At 41.3% G+C, this 19,941-nt stretch overlaps 1 protein-coding gene across 5 annotated transcripts in view; it reads right to left on the reverse strand.

The window, feature by feature from the left end:
- The window catches only part of LOC135496451 (activated Cdc42 kinase-like), a 53,015-nt gene that overhangs the window by 11,723 nt on the left and 21,351 nt on the right, over positions 1-19,941 (reverse strand). For 4 of the 5 annotated variants that reach the window (XM_064785762.1, XM_064785761.1, XM_064785759.1 and 1 more), the window contains 12 exons: positions 18,904-19,041; positions 15,756-15,935; positions 15,063-15,443; positions 14,645-14,742; positions 14,067-14,346; positions 9,007-9,113; positions 5,970-6,112; positions 5,312-5,338; positions 1,490-1,657; positions 1,045-1,213; positions 505-682; positions 48-281 (listed from right to left, as the gene is read on the reverse strand). In XM_064785762.1, coding sequence (XP_064641832.1) covers positions 48-281; positions 505-682; positions 1,045-1,213; positions 1,490-1,657; positions 5,312-5,338; positions 5,970-6,112; positions 9,007-9,113; positions 14,067-14,346; positions 14,645-14,742; positions 15,063-15,443; positions 15,756-15,935; positions 18,904-19,041 — 2,103 coding nt within the window. The remainder of the gene's footprint in view (positions 1-47; positions 282-504; positions 683-1,044; positions 1,214-1,489; positions 1,658-5,311; positions 5,339-5,969; positions 6,113-9,006; positions 9,114-14,066; positions 14,347-14,644; positions 14,743-15,062; positions 15,444-15,755; positions 15,936-18,903; positions 19,042-19,941) is intronic. The other variant, XM_064785760.1, reaches the window with a different exon arrangement.

Raw genomic sequence — 19,941 nt, forward strand, 5'->3', positions numbered from 1 at the left:
GTGGGGTGAACCACTACTTAACGGAATATTGCGTTTACAACACATACCAACTTATGTTTGAATTTCTTCAGTCTAGTCTCATGTTTCTCACCATTAGGGGGCGCTGTGTGTTTGGTGGGAGACGTCGGACCCGAACTCCGTCCATTAGCAACGTCGTCGAATTCCAATGAAGGCGATTTTTCCTTTGCTTTGAGCGCCCTCTCCTGGCGGTCGTTGGAAGTATTGTCGGATAAGGCTTTGAATACTTCGTCCATGAGCGATGGGCCTAGATCAAAGTCAGACTGAAAAAGACACACATACAATATTTGAATCATGGCAGGTTAGATCCTCATCAAGGGTTAAAGTTCAAATGAAACAGAAGTTTACAACCACCTCCAAGTTCTTGCAGGCGCAAACAAAGTTCCGAAAACTTCAAATACACAAACATTTCTCACAGGATCGTGTGATACGATATGAAAAGAATATTCAAACGCCAATAAAAAATTCAAATCTATTCTGCCTTACCGACATATCTGGCATTTTGAAGTCAAAGTCAGGCATTTTGAAATTGAAATCATCGTCTTCATCGACTTCTTCGTACTGTGGCGTCCGTCGTCCGTCCAGCGTGTCTGTGTCCGTCTGTGATTCCGTGAACGTTGAGACGCTGGCCATGCTACTGACGTCTGTCAATGTGTCACTCCACCTGGTGGTCAGAAATCAAATGAAATGATTAACAAATTGAAGGCAGCCCACGAAGATGTCATCATAGACATTCGAAGTTCTCTTGTTTATTCAGACTCCTGACATTAACAGAGCCAAACTGAGCACAAGGAACAGCACCAGCATGGCACCCCTCCTTTCATTGGACAGCCAAGGGGAAAAGGAATGGAAGCCATCCAAAAGAGACCTGGCACCATGTAGAAGAGGAGATGAGGCAGCTTGGTCTGACGTGGGGAAACATCCACAGACAGGCTGCCAATAGGCTACTGTCAATCTGTCATCTGCTCGATCATCACCATGGCAAATGTCCTTGACTGTTGCAAATGACCTTGACCGTGACCTTACCTTGAACCCTCATCACTGCCTCGATCTGACCCTCCACCAACTGATGAGGCAGACTTAAACAAGGCCATATCTGAATGGCTGACATGGACTGGTGACGGCGTCCCCACCGAGTTTTGTTCATTTCGCGATAGGGAGGCAGATGAGCCGTTCATGTGATTTGGGGAACGTGCTGTAAGAAGAAAACAATAATAATGATAATGAGACATCTAAAGTGCTGAATCCAATGCACTTTCACTGCTCAATTTCCTTCGCATTGTTACCCTAGCTATTGGCCTGTACGTTCCGGATTCAAGCTCGATTCCCCGGGGAGTATCACATGTCCAAGCTGCAGGTATTCAGCGCTCAGGACTGACAAACATTTTTGCCACGTCTGCCAGCTGGATACCTTTCTGCACCTGGGTGGAGAGAAGCAAGTAGAGCGTCAAACCCAAGGACACACACTTACAAGAGACTTTGACTGGAAGCTTCGTGTATTCGTCCCCAATGAACGAGATATCACCGAACATTGCGCCATCGTATCCGATATGGCCGGTGTGTCGGAGGTCATTCTGTGGACCACTGATCATGTCAGCGCTGATCTTGGGACCTCGAAGTGTGGACTTTCTCATCGACTCTGGAAATAGAAGACGCAACTTCGTTAAAAAGTGTCCACTATTAAATGAATTGTGATGATTTTTTTCTGAAAGTTTAAAACCTGTTATGTTTAATGATGATATTAGGTGAGTGGTGTGGGTTGTATTGAGTGAAACAAGATGGTGTAGGACTGATGGCCTTTGTCGCAATGTGGAAAGATGAATGACATTTTAACTTGCTCTGGATATTTACCGTAAATTATGAATGGATGATGAATTTTTTGGTGGAGGATGGTAACAGATGATGAGTGTTAGGATAAAGTAGTCGTATATGCATGAGGGTGTTTCAAAGAGTAAAACTGTATTGTAACTAAAACGGATGTAGTTCTACTAACACTGACTAATAAATAAAAGCATGAAACACTAACAAATCATTATTGGTATCTTTTACAACATAATTTGATAGAAGCATGCAAAACTGATAATTTCGAGACATTAAAGAAAAGAACAAAATTGGCAACTTAGGGGTAACTCAGCCTCTGGAGATGGAAAATTGGGGAATACAGAAGAAACAGTGCAGCTGCCATTAACTGCTAAAAGGCTGCAGATTGGAGCATTATTGTTTTTAGCAGTTTCTCAACGGAAAAGCCATGCAACTTCTGCAGGAACTGAAGCAAATGAAAAAAAGATAGACGATTTTTGCTGTGTTTTATCATTTTTTAAAGATTTTGCAAAAATGGCAGTTTCAAATTTATAGCTATGAGTATGAAAGCAGTGCATTCCTTTGTTTCAAACAAGCAATCTGAAATGTTAAGCTAAGCGCACACGGGCAACAAAATGACAAAAAAACCTGAAAACATTTGTTTTCGAATATTTTTTCACAATTTGTTGCCCGTCTGCGGGCGACAAAAACAAATGTTTTTCGAAAACATTTGTTTTTGAAACAGTTTTCGAATATTAAACATGCAATATATTTTTGACCGAGTCAAAATGTTTTTCGTCAAAACGTCGCCCGTTTGCGGGTGACTGCAACGAAACGTAAAACATTTTTTTACGTCATCATCGTCATTAGCCAATCACGATGACGTTCAGCGTCATGTGATACCAACCAAGCGGGGGTGTGACGTATGGCGCAACCATGGTTACCCCTTGATTTTGACGTGACCTGTGACGTGACCGTGTCATTTTGTCTCCCGTGTGCGGGTGATTGAAACAAACACGACAAAGACAAATGTTTTCAGTTTCGCTGTCATTTTGTTGTCCGTGTGCGCTCAGCTTTAGCAGCAGCAATAACATGTTTATACGCTAAACATTTGCTCCAGAACATTTCATGAATTTTTCAGCATAAGCTACTTACTGAATCGGCTAGCTGAAAATACACAAATATATATTCTCTCGGTAAAAAATTGGGGAAAAAACAACACGATGACATGAAATGAAAATGAGTTTGTTTGATGTGGATGGGAGGGATGAACATACTAGAGTGAGTGGAAGGAAAAGGCAAGCATCATATCACAATCAATCAAAGTTAAAAGCACCTACGACTTTGAGTTCAAATAAGGCGCACCAAGGCCTGATGTTTTCCATCCTGACACACACCAGGGGGGTCACCGGTAAACTCGACTATTGTATGTTTTATTTGAATTAAAAGTATAATTTCTCGACTTCAAATGAAAAGTTGTGCTTTATGATATAACGCCTCGGCTTGAATCTACATTAACACCTGATCCAACATCATGGACAAAGGCTCTAGTTTTTGTAGTTTTACCTTCTTCCAATTCAATTTAAACAAAAACTGTTTTTCACAGCATAACGCCAGGCTTAACAGCCAGCCATATGACCCGATTTAAACTTTTATTGGAGTTAGGTGACGATGACGTTAACCAACTGAGTTCAAAACTAAAAATTATTCAATCTGAATTAAAGTTTTCACTGACAACCTTAAAATGGCTCTGGTGATGACCTTATACCCCTGGGCGAAATTTCTTAACTGGCCACACTCAAGCTTGAATGAAAACATGTATTAAATCGCCAGAAATCAAACTTTTCCAAACAAAAGCTATGATCCTTTGGGCTGTAATCAAACTGTATATTTAAATGCCGAATTAAAGTTTTCACAATTCTTAGTGAACTCTCAGTAAGATGACCATGCCGTTACCTCTGGGCTTTTTTATTTCGTCACACGATAATTTCAGCCGAACAAAAAAGTGTATTTAATCACGCCGAATTAAAACGCGCGACAAAGCGATTATGTATAAAACCTTTTTGGTCGCTGTTCGTGTTTTACCAGCTGTGTCAAATGTTTATAATTGTCAGCGATTTTCTGAATGAAATCTAAAAGCTTGTGGTTAACGGTGCATTGGCGTGAAAAGGCTCAAAGCGGCGAAATAAGAATGGATTGCAACATCTAAAGTGACCCAGGGGACAGCCTATGATTAAGGGTTTTTGCAAGAGGCGTTCAGATGAAAAAATTCAACATATGATAATACAACATGTATTTATTTCACTACAGGTAGCTTTTAAGTGTTATTTTTTAAAACTTTAATTGCTCTGACCACATCACTGCTCATTACTAAAAGATGACCTTTGCTGGAAAAGGCATTGATCTATAATATGACCTTGCATTTTTTCTGTCTAGTTCAGAAAAGCTCCTTTATACCAATTGAAAAATCTTCAAACAGAAATCGCCAACTTTTTACAAACTTTGGGAACAACACCAGCTCAGCATGATTACAAGTGTGGACTTTGTATGGATTAAGCAAAATCTTGAGCAACCCTGTCGATCTGTTCGCTAAACGATCCTGTCCAATCGAGAAGTTTTTTTCTCCCCACAATGACAGTCATACAAATAACCCTGTAAATTCGGCAAAATATTTTCACACCTGTAATGTCTTTTTCTAAACAATCTCAAATTATCCTGTCACTACAATTTACCGTTAAGTCTTCCAACACTCCCAAACAGTTTATAGCAAAAAACAACAGAATGTCAAGTTTTTCTTTATATTTCTTTACCTCCTGACAAGTGTTTCTCTTGTTATTTTTTTTTGTTTTTGAATGAGATTTCGATTTGATCATGAGAGGAATGCCTTTCAGACGTGTGTCCGTGGGAATGGGAAAAACATGTCAATTTGTCTATGACTAAAAGCACCACACAAAGAAGTGATTTAAGTCGCTGCTACGTGTGACAAAATGATCTCTTGTTTGCAGGAAAAACCAGTAATTTCTGGTTTTGATACGGACTTCCAGGCCCCTGCGATCTCCAATGCAATAAAAGTGATTATCTTTGAGTCGCATGCAATTATCGGAGGTCGCAGCAGCTGCACCATGCTCAAAATCTTGAGCTAAAATACTTATCAAGTAGGCGAATAGAAGATGGAAGGATGCTAGGATGCTTGGAGACTGACAGCTCATGCACAGATGGAGGAGGACTAGACGATACTACAGGATAGCAGCAAGCAAGAATCTTGGACCTGGGAAGGGGAGGAGCTATGCCTTGACCCGGCCCAATTCAGGCAACAAGGTGCAAACGCACACCATCAAATTTCAGCACATTCGAATACTTGGTCAACCATGCAATAGATTATACAGCATGAATTTCGGACAAACCCCATACCACATTTCATTTCTTATGCACAAGTATCTCGTCTCTCCAAAATTTACATGAACACCGAAAGCCACATTCACGAAGCTTTTACCTTTTTCCATAAAATCCAGGGTGCAGACTAAAAAATGAGAACAAAATTTGAAGAAAAAATAACCAACAGCAATTTTTAACTTCTTTTAACTCAACACCCTGTATAACTGTAGTGTCACTTTTGGTGATGGAAAATTTTTACTTTTGGAGCATTCTTGAACTGTCTTTATGGTCATGCAAGTTCAAAATCATGCTGTTCTGTTTTTTATCTTGGTTAACATGCAGAAAGGGCATTTTTAGGTTGAGTTTGTCTTGGCAACAAATTCTGTTTCGCAGCAAAAAAGTCCTTAGCAATGAATACCAGAGACATGCATTGGACTGTCAAGAAACTACAAAATGAAATACTATAGTTTAATTAATTGCGTTTTTGTGAAAGCCCCAGAAAAAGAATCAATGTTAGACTTTTTACCAGGAATTACACTTCAACTTTAAAACAAGATCAAGAGATAGACCATCCTCAGTGGCTTTCCAGTATAAAATCACCCGAGGCACTTTTCAATACACCAAGGGCGGGCAGTACACAATTGGAACCCAGGATTAGAAAGTTCAGATGTTAAGAGTGGTGCTGCTAGCGTAAGAGAGGAGATGAGTGTCCATTAGTAGAAGCTCTCTACGGGAATAAGATAAACAGCAGCGCCCCCTATATTCGATTGCCTCACCTTTTCGGTTAATCTTAGTTTTGCGGTAGACGGGACTCATGTGTTTCATCTCGGCGTAGGGTACGACGTCTCCCGGGTTGAACAACCCGGTCTTTCCGTTTGTGATGAGGCATCCTCGGTATAACTCGGGGTTGTTCTGCGGCCTAGAAAAGTGGAACACATAAATCATGGGGTGATCCTTTAATCTGTCTGGCCACCCACACCTTCAGTCACTATTTCTGTTGTCTGAATCACCTCCGCTTTTATTCAAGGTGACAACTTTTAAATCTATAATCTATTTCAATAACACTATGATTAAGCCATTTGCACCGGAATATAACTATTTCAGTCTTAAAATCTCACAAGGGATTGTCATGTTTCAGGTTTTTTTTAATACCTGACTTGTGCAAAACCAACTAATTGTCCCCTGGCCAGCAGATCAGGTTTTCTGACTTTCATCTGACAATGAATATGATTTTCTGCTCATCCTTCAAGTTCGGACAAATGTGACCCGCTCTACCAAAACTAGGCGCTTGTCGCATCTGAACTTGAGACTTGTAGACTACTACTATTGTAGACCTTTTGTGAAATGTGACCAAATCAGTTTGTAATAGATTTCACAAAAGGTCTACAATAGGGAAATGAACAACAAGTCCGTATCAACCTGTCAAGTTCAGATGCGACAAGCGCCTAGTTTTGGTAGAGCGAGTCACAAATGTTTGATGACTGGATCGTTTCTACAAATCTGATGCAAGGTGGATGAATATGACCATCTTGCACTTCAGTAAACAGTTCATTTAACATGATTCATAATTGGCAAATGAAGCATGAAGCTTCAATGAATATAAAACGCTTGGCACGCGGTACCCCAAATAAACTTGACAATTTTCCAAATTGCCGTTGTTATAAATCCGTATCAGCCCACCCCCGACTTTGACAAGGCCTCATTTTGACACAAAAGGCCTTTATTACTCACTATACCCCTGCACGAGAACACTTAATAAGTCTAATACGACTTCAAAAGCTACTTCTGCGATTATAATTGAGATTTTGAAAAGTGACCCGCTGTGTTTTCATTGAGTGTGGCACCCCAGGGTACGCACTTGTGCCCTATTGATAGAATTTTTATAACGAGATAGAGTGGATCAAGACAGGTTGGAACCTTATCAACAAGGTTGGAGAGATCAACGATTTAACAAACAAATTGGAGAAAAACATAAGTATTATTCCATTCAGGTCCTTAGCGGCTAAAAATAACCAAGATTTGGCGAATTAAATAGGTCCGTGCATCACGTCATCATGCATATCAGCCAGCACAAAGACAATTGCTGATGATTATGGCTAGATTCCAGTTGGGATTGAAATAAGAATGGCATGAAAATTCAGTCAGACTCTAAATTTTCACTACTTCTGTAGAATGGAAGGTGACTGGGCAGGAGACAGCTTCCTGACAATGCCAGTAATAATGTCATTGGTCATTTAAGCGACGAAGGCACAGTGACAACGGAGCAGCTCACACTCTTAGATAAGGACATCAAAGCGCATGCCCAAGTCCCCCAAAATACTGTTGAAGCTCTGAGCCTGCCACGCAAGATCACGAGCTAAGTTATCGTGATCGAAAGCTTTTCCTAAGTACCCATAATGCTAATCAGAGTCATCGAGTTTAAAACTATAAAACGTCAGGGTGACCCTTGGTCTGAGGCCATGTCAAGGGATTTATGCCAACTGCAAGCTTAGCAGAGCTAGTCGAACCTAGCGTCAATCCCTACGCTTAGCTCCCAGGGTTAAACTCAAACAAGAGCTGTTTATTTTACAAATATAAATTATGAAATTATCCTCAACAGGGTTTTTAGCCGATAATGACTGGTTCATGGGGGCGGTCAGTTGGCAGGGCTATCCGAAGAGTGACCTTGTTTCTCCCTAAATCCAGGGGTGATGGTGATGTCCATGACATCGGTAGCCAAGCGAAGATTTCAAATCCCCCCCCCTCCAAGTTGTAAGAACATACATTTATTGACACGAGAGCATTGTTTGGAAAACTCACAGACATGTCAATACAGAACGGTGGTATCAATTCAACGTAAGATATGATGACAGCCAGAACACCCTTTAAGTCAAGACACATTTGTGACTCGCTCTACCAAAACTAGGCGCTTGTCGCATCTGAACTTGACAGGTTGATACGGACTTGTTGTTCATTTCCCTATTGTAGACCTTTTGTGAAATCTATTACAAACTGATTTGGTCACATTTCACAAAAGGTCTACAATAGAGAAATGAACAACAAGTCCGTATCAACCTGTCAAGTTCAGATGCGACAAGCGCCTAGTTTTGGTAGAGCGGGTCACATTTCATGTGTGGTCTGTCGGCTCTTCTCATGTCTTCTAACAACAAAGGTCACTTCTCATTCAATATTCTGTGATTAATTTTGATTTAAGAGATACCTACATGAACATCTGCGGTTTCCTGCATTCTTGCATACACAGCTTGTGGGACACCTATTTTGTCTGGTATGTGTCAATGTATGAATCTGTCAAAGATTTCCTTTATCGTCTGCCATGATACCTCGTGATAACTCATATCTAGATTGATTCTCACAAAGCAGCTGCGATTGACTTTGATAAATAGTCGCATACCCTTTGTGTCGGGGAAGATTTAGACTTGATAGTCAATAGATCCGATGGTTTCTTTATCAGTATGTTTGTACTCCAAATGTAGATTTGACTCTTTGTGTGTCGTATTGGGATTGGCATGATGCACACATTTGAAATTCAAATATGACTTTTGATGAATATGAAATGTTTTCTGGGGGTAGGGGAAGGAAGTGTAATTGGGAAGCCAATATGCTCGGCATAGAGATAGAAATGTCTGTTGGCGAAAGGGTGAGGGAAATATGAGAACGGGTTAAGAATTGCACTTCCCCAAAGTACGGATTAGTGTTTTGAAGGGGTATTTCCTGTGGGTTGGAAGGTGTTTGCAGGTAGCAGGGGTGTTTGCAGTCTGCTGCCCTATTTTGAGGGATGTCACCACCATTCTTCCAGTTTCCTACTCTGCTTACCTTTTATCTAGCACTGTGATAATGTCGTGGGCCTTGTACTCGAGGTAATCTTTAGAACTCAGGTTTGGAGGGGAATCTTTGATTGCCTTCACTTGTTCTGGCTTGATCTGGAAGGACACAAAAAACTCTCGATTAAACATCTCAGCTCATAGAATAGACTCTTAAGCGTTAATATTCCAGTTTTTCCCTGGCTTTTGATAAAAGTAAACAAAACTAGAATGAAAAGAAACTGGGAAAATTAAGAATTAAAAAGCTTTCAAACGAGACAATAATAATCTGCATTTAGACCTACCATAAGATAAGTGTCATCGAACAAACACATAAAGATGGTTCGACGCACCATCTTGAATGTCCGCATCTGAACTCCTGATAGATACTATTACATCCACAAAATTACTCTGAATTACCCGCAATAAGTCCAATGGAAAGAGAGCCTCTTGTTACCCTATAGAATGATTTTTAAATGATATTGCTCCAGGTTTTTAATTTCACAGCACCCTTCCAAGAGAAAGCTCTTCAAGTCCTTCCAGCTTGAAAGGTCACACTGAGATATAAATAAGACAGTTCATAATTCGCCTCGAGCATATGCATGTATGTTCCACCAGTTATATTCTCCCAACAGATCCGAATAAAACTTCTCAACGACTCCACTAAATAAGATCTATGTCCTTTCCTCACTGGGTCTTCCTATGAACTGATTTCTGAGTCGTTCTTCCAGGAGCTCTGATCCTGTCAGGCACCCTGTGTGCTTATCACGGTTTTTACAATAGGCCTGATCCGGGCCGTGATTACCTGGCCCTATGCCAATCTCGACGGTGTACCTCTTGTGGTATTGTTTACGCGTTCATGTAAGCCTGAGTGTTGTTATTCGCAAGAAAGATAAGCAGCACATATCCGGGAAGAGGCTCCAAAAACATCACCAAGTGAGAACCACAAGATTAAGGGGAATTACGCGTGGATAGAAATATCAAGAATTGATATATTTATGGCATAAATCTTGTACAAACACATCCTAAGAACCACGCGAGTTGAGTAGCACAAACTGAGAACGACAATACGTTTGACTACTATTTGAATAGATTTATGAAGAATTGATATAATAAGAGTATTGAATGAACCTTGTATCAACACAATCAAAGAACTCGTTTAACAAGAAATATTAAATAATTGCAAGAAAAAAATATGTGTGATACAAGGAATCCTTTATGATACGATATGACCCGGCCGTCCAAGTTCTACTCTAAACCACACACTTTTTGTTGGCATTTTATTTTTACGGATTTCGCGAATAATAAGTTTGGTGTACATTTCACTTAGTGTTTTTCACAACCCTTTAACAGTTATTTCGATCAGACTTCCATTTTCTTGGCCACATATTGTCACTGTTATCTGTAACGCCAAAATAAGGCATGCAACTTGTCTGGGTTTACAGTATATATGCATTACGCTGCATGATGCCAATCGTTCAATTGTCAGACAATTCCTCGCCAATAATTGATGATAAATTGGTCAATGATTTCTTTTCAGATACACATGAGTGACACTTGCCAAGTATAGGCCTTCAGGCTTTTCTATCAAAATTCTGATAATCTCATAATTAATGTCAATCAATGAATGTGTATATGAGTGCTAGCAGTAGTCAGAAGCAGCCAGTCATGGCTAACAATGGCTAATGACTTCATCTACTGCATTCACTCATTATGAGTATTTGTTCATTGCAACAACGGTTTGGTACCAATTGGGTTTATTTGCCTAGCATACTGACAGCTCTAGATTGAGACGGTCCCTCCAAATCATCCAATGCCAACGACCTAGGAGTGCTTTACCAACCGTTAGTTAAATTGAAAATTGGTGTCGCAGGGCGATCACAAAAGTGCGAGCTAAACCCTTCCATCAATAATGTGGTAATTGAACAAGAAAAGCCGAGCAAGTCTTATGATCAGGCCAAGCAAATGTGCATAGTGCATATAATTGGGGGGGGGGGGCATCGGTTGTGGGGGGTGGGGCATCGGTTGCGTGTCAGAATAGGAAACCTTCCAATTCTGATATTGCAAGTCTGGAGCCCTCCCCTCCCATGTAGATTTGGGCCTTTTGAGACAAAAAGTTGTCTTTCATTTGGTTTAAGACCAAAATTGAGTTTATGTTTCAAGTGTCTTTTTGTAAAAGCCTCTGGTACAATGTCAGATAAGATGGTACAATCATAGCCTCTGTGCGCATTCAGTTGCTATCTCACTAAAGGGAATATAATTGTACTGGGGCTATCATTGTATTGTTTACCTAATGCCTCTTCTTTCTGATATGATGAGCAAGAGACTCGAACTTCAAAGTCGTTCCGATTTGAGAGCACACTGCTAAAAGCTGAGCCTAATCAGGCGAGGTTTCAACTCACTTCAAATGAAGATCATCTCTCCTATGATTTCGTGCCCGATATGTATTACGCACAAACATGTTTATGAAAATCACAAAAGGTTTTCATTGAATGGTCACGTGCGTTGGACTTGGGGCCAAATCGTGTTGAAGTCGTTGAGAACTTGTTGTTATGAAAAGTTGGGAAGGTTTCGCGTTTGTTTTTTAACAATTGTCGAGCTTGTTATGGCAAAAGGAAGATATTTGTCTAGTAAACTTTTTAGGTTTACAAAAGCTAGGCTTATAATCTTCACAGACAATGGGATTAACCCTTCAAGTCCAAAAGCACTATAAACTGGGTCAAAACAAGTTGGACTGACACATCATGTTGGCTGGAGTCCTCCCACCCTGTCGGCTGGAGTCTTCCCACCCTGTCGGCTGGAGTCCTCTGGCCCGGTTGGCTGGAGTCCTCCCACCCTGTAGGCAGGAGTTTTCCCACCCTGTCGGCTGGAGTCCTCCGACTTTGGTGGTCTGACCGAGTGATTTGGATAATGGTCTGCTCATGATCCAAACCTTCCTCAAAAGTACTTTCCCAATTCTCCTCATATAACACATGTTGTCTAAGACACTTCAAATTTGCCCGATCACCCGACCTGTATTTTGCAACCTGACAAATATAGGTGAAAACATAGAAAAGGGAGACAAGATATTACAGACACGATTTCTCCAGACGTATTTGTCGATTTAGCATAGCTTCCGACTATTGAGGCATAGCGACGAATAGCGGGCATTTCCTACAGAATGTCTTTATACGGGATCCTCGGGCTATTAAACATTTCACGATTGGCGCGATCATAGCCCTGACATTTAGCCTGTTAGCGTCTAAGGTGTGGAACACTTATGGACACCGCCAGGCCAGACAGATGTATTTCTTCCTGCTTCTGCTTTAAATGCATGTATGTGGAGTCATCCTGCCCTGTCATACCAATGCATACATGCAGGATAATACAGGTGCTACCACTTTGCCTTTTGTATTCTTCCTGTTCCAGAGGGGACACCGACCAGGAGGTCAAATTTAATGGCTACATCTAAAGGAACTTTACGAAGTGTTGCATGTCCCCATTCCTTCAAATATTCCTGGTTTTACAACAGGAACCACAACATTCTTCTCCCTTGGCCTTAGATTTCATCCAATTAATGGGCAAATAGCTTAAAGTCATTTTGAACTCTCAGAAGTCAATTGACGCCAGAGGACGGCCGTGTTATTCTTTAGAAATTGTTCCAAGCTAATCATTCGCAATTAATTCTTAACCCTTTAACTGTCAGGTATAGTTTCAAGAAAAACAATCACGGCTTTGACTGGCGATGTTTATTAGTTCGAAGTTCGGAGAAAACGTGAATGGACACTCTGCAAGGCTTGGTGCCCGTTTTTGTAAAAATCTCGAATTGCTGAAACGCTGCGACTGGCTGGCTGCCAGCGTCAAGATCTGTTTTGTCATTTCGTTTTTAATCCAGCCACTCGAAAACTGTTGTCTTAACTCTTTATACAGGAAAGCAGTTTAACCATAGCCGTCTGGCTCCGGTAAGAAAATATGGACATTCGACAAACAAACTGGAAATTATAACCCAAATGTTTAAACTAAGCTAGCTTGTTCTGGCCATGTACAGTCTTTACTGTGTCCCTCAGCTTGTCATGGTGCCTAATGTTTGCAAAAATTTGTTTTAGTTCAAACTGTTTCCACGAATCCGATTCCTAATGATAAACCAAATTGAGGGGAGCAAGACTCTTAAAGCTGGGAACCTTTCCTGGTTTAACAGTATTAAGTTTTGGAACCAAATTCTTCACATGCCAGCAAGTTCTTTATGAAAGTTTTGTTTTCAAATATTTATGCCGATTCTGGTTCCGATGAGTAACTTTGTTTTCTCGTCACTACGGACTTGCCATAGTTGTGTTGTTCATGACGCCGGACGTAAGTTAATCCTTTCCCCTCGGATTCAGGTCATTAACTCGGCATATTTCTCCTAAACGTCAGTCCTCACACGAATCTCATACCCAAAGTGCAGTGGAAAGCAAGTCAAATCACGAGTCACAATTTCCTTTGGTTGTTCACCGAAGACGTCAGGAGTAACGCTGGGGGCCAATTTTAGACATGAGCAGGAGGTAATCGTACTTCAGACTTGTATGAATTGCCAAACATGCCAATTAGACTTTTCCCCTTGTCAATCATACTCAATCAATCCCCACAAAACTATTACTTTCGGAAAGGTTACAAAAACACAATCTGACTATTTCATTCACGGATTCTCTGTTCAGTTGATGTACGAATGGCGCTATAAGTCTGCGAATTGTCAGGCCAGCCAATCCTCTAAAACATGATTATGTCACAATGAAAGTTTTTCCAGACAGCAACATAACACAACTTTGCCAACAACAATACAAGTTTGTCATTTCTTAACCAATTTAGGTTGGGGTATAATTAATAGGAGTGTCACTGTCATTAAGATGAGAAATGGGACATACGACAGAAATGTTTCAACATAAGGTGCAATGATTGTACAGCAAAAGGAGAAAAAACAACTTGGTTTTAAATTCGGCTGACTTATAGTTCTTTATAAAGACAATACGTCAGATATCTAGTTTATCTTTTTGAAACCTTCTGTTTGATTTCGTATTTCCAATTACATAAAGGACGGTCCAGAAATTTTGATCTTACCTGCGGCAGTAACGTGACTAACTCAGAAAACTTCGGTCGTGACGTCGGCTCATGCTCCCAACATTTCACCATGATGGCGTTGTAATACTCCTTCGGACAACAGTCCGGCATCTCCAATCGTTGACAGTTGGGTTTGTCGATCGCGTCGAGGATCTGTTGGCCTGTCATGGCCGCCCAAGGCTGGAACCCGTATGAAAACATCTCCCACATCGTCACGCCGAACGCCCAGACGTCACTTGAAGAGGTGAATTTTAAGTAGTTGATACACTCTGGAGCACACCTGTAACAAGACGAGAAATGTTAACGTCGGTTTTATCCATTTAGGGCGGCCATTTTGGATTCACGTTGTCACTTGCCATGAGCATGTTTGTAACTGACATGAAGTTGATGTTTTAGTTTTGTTTTAGACTTGTCATGTTTGTGTAAATGTTGTTTATCCACAAAGACAAACGCTTTGATTGTAGTTTTAGGGGACCTATTTCTAAATTTAGGTTGCCCGTTAATCAAGCAAATTAGACCTGCTGAATACAGACGTTAGAGCAACGCAATTTCGTTATTGCATAAGAAAAATAACTTACCAGGCTATAGGAAGTTTGAGATTGACATTAAAATTTGTTTGATAATAATCTTTTCCCAATCCTAATGCTCGAGATAAACCAAAATCACTGATTTTCACCTGAAAATGAAAATTCAAAGTAAATTTTGGTGAAAACAGAGAAAGTTTTGAGTATTTTATCTACTGGTCAGTTGTGTGAGACACACTCTCAATTGTTCTCAAAAGACACTGGAAACCATCTTGGAATGACCCATCTCATTGATTGTAAGAATTGGGATTTGTATCACCAAAATTCTCAGAATTGACAATGAACTTATCAGGACTATGATAAAACAACTTTCCTTTCTTCTTTCATTTCACAAATCAAACACCAATTCGACACAATTGAACTTTACATATACCACTACTGCCACCTGGTGTCACCAAACCTAACTACTCACCCTATCCTTGGCAAAAACTAGTGCATTCCTAGCTGCTAAATCCCTATGAATCAACCGTTTACTCTCAAGGAACTTCATTCCGTCCGCTATCTGCTGCGCAAAGTCACACAAAGAAGTCACTGGAAAACTCAGCCGTAAGTTCGGTTCCTTTAAACATTCTAATAGCGACCGCAAGGGCGCTAGCTCAGTCACTAACATGAGACAGTCCTTGTCTAAAACTACTCCGAACATTCGTACAATGTTTTCGTGGTCGATAGTGTGCATGACTGTCACTTCGCGTAAAAAGTCTGATGTACGCATTGACGGCACTTCCTTTGTCGTTTCTGGTCCCGGACTTGGTTCCATTTTCTCTTTGTTAAGACGCTTTATTGCTACTTGTATCTGAAAGAGGTTTAGAGAAATAAGAATTTAGAAAATTGTCTTCTGCTGTGGAACTCATCATCAAATGTTCAACAACCGAAATCACCTCCCTCACTATATGTCAGTGTTTGTCTGATAGTAATACAGGGTCCTTGTAACAAATGACCCCACCAAGTGATAATTCTCTGCACCTCTGATGGACTCTACCTCTGGCAAGAAAGAGTCACCTGGCAAATGAACCCAACTGCCGCCTAACTGTAGCGTGTATCCCGCTGCCTTGGAGGAGTAATACTCCTTGGAGAATAACGCCCCCAAGAGCAGATCTAGACTTACTCTCTCCCCATCCTCATTGGTCCATATCCCCTGCTGCACCACGCCGAACTCTCCCTCGCCAAGGTTCTTCAATATCGTAATGGAATCCAATGGAATGATGTGTTTACTTGACTTCACGGCCGGACGGTGATCAGGCGAGCTCTTGATGGCCGCCTTGCCATCCACTCGCATCGACATACGCTGAAACAGGGAAGAAATATTTAGCATTTCTGTTTAGCATTACTATGATACTGAATAATGCCAACTGTCTGCAGAAGACAGGATTATCACCAGAAACCGAACTGCTCCAGTGACGTTAATAGACATAGCAACAAGTACAGTCTGGTCGCCACACAACCGTGACACCAAGTCATCCAGGGACCAGATTCTGTGTACATGTTCATGAAAATGTGCCGATCTATTTATTGATTGATAAAGGTACGATGCTTAGAAAATGTCGTGAGTGCACAGTACTGTCACATGACGTAGTTTCATTTGCAGATTGTTTGGAAAATAAGAGAAGAGGCTCGAGCGTGATGTTAGTTTCGAGTTATTGATCAACAAGTCTAAGCCAAGATGCCATTTCTTGAGCTGTAGACACTAAATATATATATATGTAGCTGAAGTTCAGCCAAGGAGACAGCCCTCTAGATAAAATCTTATGTAACATCATCATCATCCAAGCGTCATGATCCTTGTGGATCTTTGCCTCAAACGGAGCGTACAATATTGTCAGTTTGTCACATAACTTCATTGCGCCTACTGAAGAAACGCTCAAGTAATATTAGGACATGTATTGAGTTCTTGAGCATTTGAATCAGTTTTAGGAACCATTTCATGAGCTCTCAAACCCATCTGTAACACACTTCTCAAAAGGTTGGTGGCAATAATACGTCACAAGAATCCCTAACAACAACGAGATTCCACTACAGAGCATAACAGCATAGCATACGACAGGCCATAGCAGAGACTTTTGCAAAAAGTCCATGCTCTATAAGGATAGCATGATAGTAACTGTCACATGAAACTTCTTTGTGACAATGATCTGATAATCAGACATCTATACAAGAAAACAGTCTGATGAAGAGACTGTTTAGCGCTCCACTTCAGATAAGCTGTCAGTGTATGTGACATATCTCTAATCCGGAAATCCGATGCCAGCTCTTTTTATACGAGCTCAACTAAACGTCATATTCACGCAGCAAGTCAAAAGAAAAGGAAAGGTTGCCTGTAGCTAGAAATGCCAGGAAAGTCAGTGATCCAATGGTGTCACCAAAACTGATCTTAGTAGTGGGGCCAGCTCAGAGAAATATACATTAAGTCAGCAACAAGCTGAACTTCCTTTTTGGCACAAATTTGCTACCACACGAAAGGTATCATGTCTGCTGGCATCATGCAATCTTGTGTTAGTGCCTAGAGATACAGAAAAACGCCTGCTGATATCCGCATCCTCAGCAGCTGATGAAGAACACGTGTGTACACATGTAGTAATCGACTGAGCGCTCTGCACTTCCTGGAAGGCACGTGGAGCTGTGGCTGCTGCCAAAGAGGATTCAGAAGTCAGTGGCATAGTGGGTAGAGCGCCACGCTCATAATCCTAATCATGATAAAGTGTTGAAGGTACAATCTCTACAACCTACAAGCCTGAAGCACACTCAGTGATAAGTCTCAAAAGAGGTTAACTGATGCATACATTTACATAAAGAACCAGCAGCTGACAAAATGCTTTATTGTTGCCGGCCCCCAGGATCAGTCCCAGGAGCCTGAGCAGCCCCAGACTGGTCTGGGATCACTGCCAGGCACTAAATAATTCCTTGATGAGCAGAAAGACCATGTTGGCCTAGGGTGTATCAAAGATAAGAGGGATTTGCTGTCTGTTTTGTCTGATATGTTCAATTGTCAGTCCGGACCTGATGCAGACGCCAGGAATTAGGATATCAAGGCCTGGTTGCTAAAACTGTATCAGCAGCAACATTGGCAGTCCTAACGCTACCATTGTAAATGAAATGTACTAATGGAGATGACACAAAGTTGAGCTAATGATGGTGTTAGTGTCTTATGCCAATTGTGCAACGAGGCCCAGCTTTCAAAATCTCACTCAACAATAGAGGCAGTTGAACATGAGTGATGTGCCTCTGGTCTCAAGTAAGTCAGTGCCGAATTTGAAACCAAGACTTACAAATGTTAACGGCTGACCTTATCAGCCTCAATCTCCCTGAAACCAATTTTAAGGACTCTCAGCACCAGACAGGGCCCCCAAGATTTTCAATCTCAAGGACACCACTTGTCTCTATTGTACACAACCAATAATGTGGGTTCCGAGAGACAATAAACACTGACATGCATCTTCAAAATCAATTTTTCCAACCACTGCCTCAGATCCTGTACATCTCTGAGAAGACGCATTACCATTCATCCACTTGACGCGAGCGGAGTTAATTAGTTTCAGCATGTCTTGCAATACTGCTTATGGGAGAGCTATTCCATTCTGTGGCAGAGTCGCTGGGGTAGAGTGCTAATTGGAGAGCGTGCTAGCTTGTGTGACAGAGTCATTGGGATAGACCATGACTTCACTTCACTTGAGTAGAGTAGGTTATTTGTTTGGTATGATTGTTTGTTTTCAAGTAGAAGAGACGTTGTTCGCTTTCAATGGTTTAATTCATTTCAAGAAGAAATTGACTCATTCTTGTTGAATTTACTGCCTTGCAGGAACATGACAGCGCTCAGAGCAAAAGAACTGAAAACCTCCCCTGTGAAACTTCATCCTTGGGACAGAGCAGGAATGGTTTAATTTAGATTTGGTACGATATAAAAGTCTCATATGTCAGAAGGGGTTAACACTGAATCAGATATGATCTTATTTAGAGATAATATGTTCTAACGATGCCCAATCAATCACAATCAATCAAACAGTCGTCAGGAAGCCTATTATAAGATCAAATCAAAACTGTATTGGTGTTCCAGTTGACGATCTGCCAAAATATCAACTAACATAACCCTGGCCATATCATAGACAATACTGAAGTACTCAAGCAGACATGATCAATACCTACTAGCAAGAATTGATACTCCTACTAGATGTATTCTTGTGTTGCAGAAAAATCAGCCAATTCGAACATCGACTCTTCGCAACACCCATTCGCATCAACTCTCTGCGATGCCCACTCACCTTTCTGATTTTTCCGAACGCCCCCTGTGGACATTCTTTCTTGAAGAACTTCTTGAGCCGGCGCTGCTCTGGCTTGGACATGCCCATGTCGGCCAGGTCCTCTTCTTCCACATATTTCAATTGGCCGACACTCGTTACCTGAAACAGGGATGGAGAGGAGTTCAGAGTGGGAATGCCAGATCAATTTGAAAGGTTACAGGTCATATTTTGGCAGGTTTTACAGCACATTATACGTACATATCCACTGCACTGACAACTCAGGTCGAAGGAGGTGAATGGTGCCCCTGAGTGTAGTGCGTGTTGTCAGATTCATCCCACCACCCTACCCTACCATAAGTATCATTGGAAAAGTTTAACATCATTGGACGGAAGTTGGAACAAAATTCATGAGACATGCTCAGTCATATCAACCAAGACACGAAACACTCGGTCATCATGGAAAGAAGGCATTGTTGGATTGGTGGATGTGTTACAGGGACACACATAGAGCCAGAGTGTCAGTTCCTCCAGCTAAAACTTGTTCTGTCTGGGCAGCATCTAGAGCTACACAACACTGGGTCCAGACTGCACTCCATGGCATCCAGACCCGATGTCACCAGTAGAGGCATGCTACACCTCTTAAAGTCTCAAATCCCCTCATTGATGGCTGTCTCGTCCCAACTAGTAATAAAAGCCAATCAGTAATTTTGCTTGGATAATGTGTCTGGCTCGAGCAGAATGCGGTTAGTCATCAGCAGGGAGGGAGATTGTCAGTTGCGGTTATACATATTTTAGCACTCTTTGCTTCAAACCCGGTATAAGTGTCTCATTGAAGCCACCAGGGATTACCATTATTAGTCATCAGGGTCATCGGCGGGGGAGGGAAGAGTGTCAACGGATACCATCACTGCGATCATTCATGCTAATAGAATGCAATACTGGGAGTCAGAGATAAGACTTGGAAGGGTTCCTTTAATTTTTAGATTGGTTAGGGTCAATAGGTCACTGAGGAGGAGGATGGTGCTGTTAGGCGGGGCTGGGCATGGGCAGGGTGTGTGA

The sequence above is a fragment of the Lineus longissimus genome, chromosome 12 (genome assembly GCF_910592395.1).
Source record: "Lineus longissimus chromosome 12, tnLinLong1.2, whole genome shotgun sequence".
NCBI classification, from domain to species: domain Eukaryota; kingdom Metazoa; phylum Nemertea; class Pilidiophora; order Heteronemertea; family Lineidae; genus Lineus; species Lineus longissimus.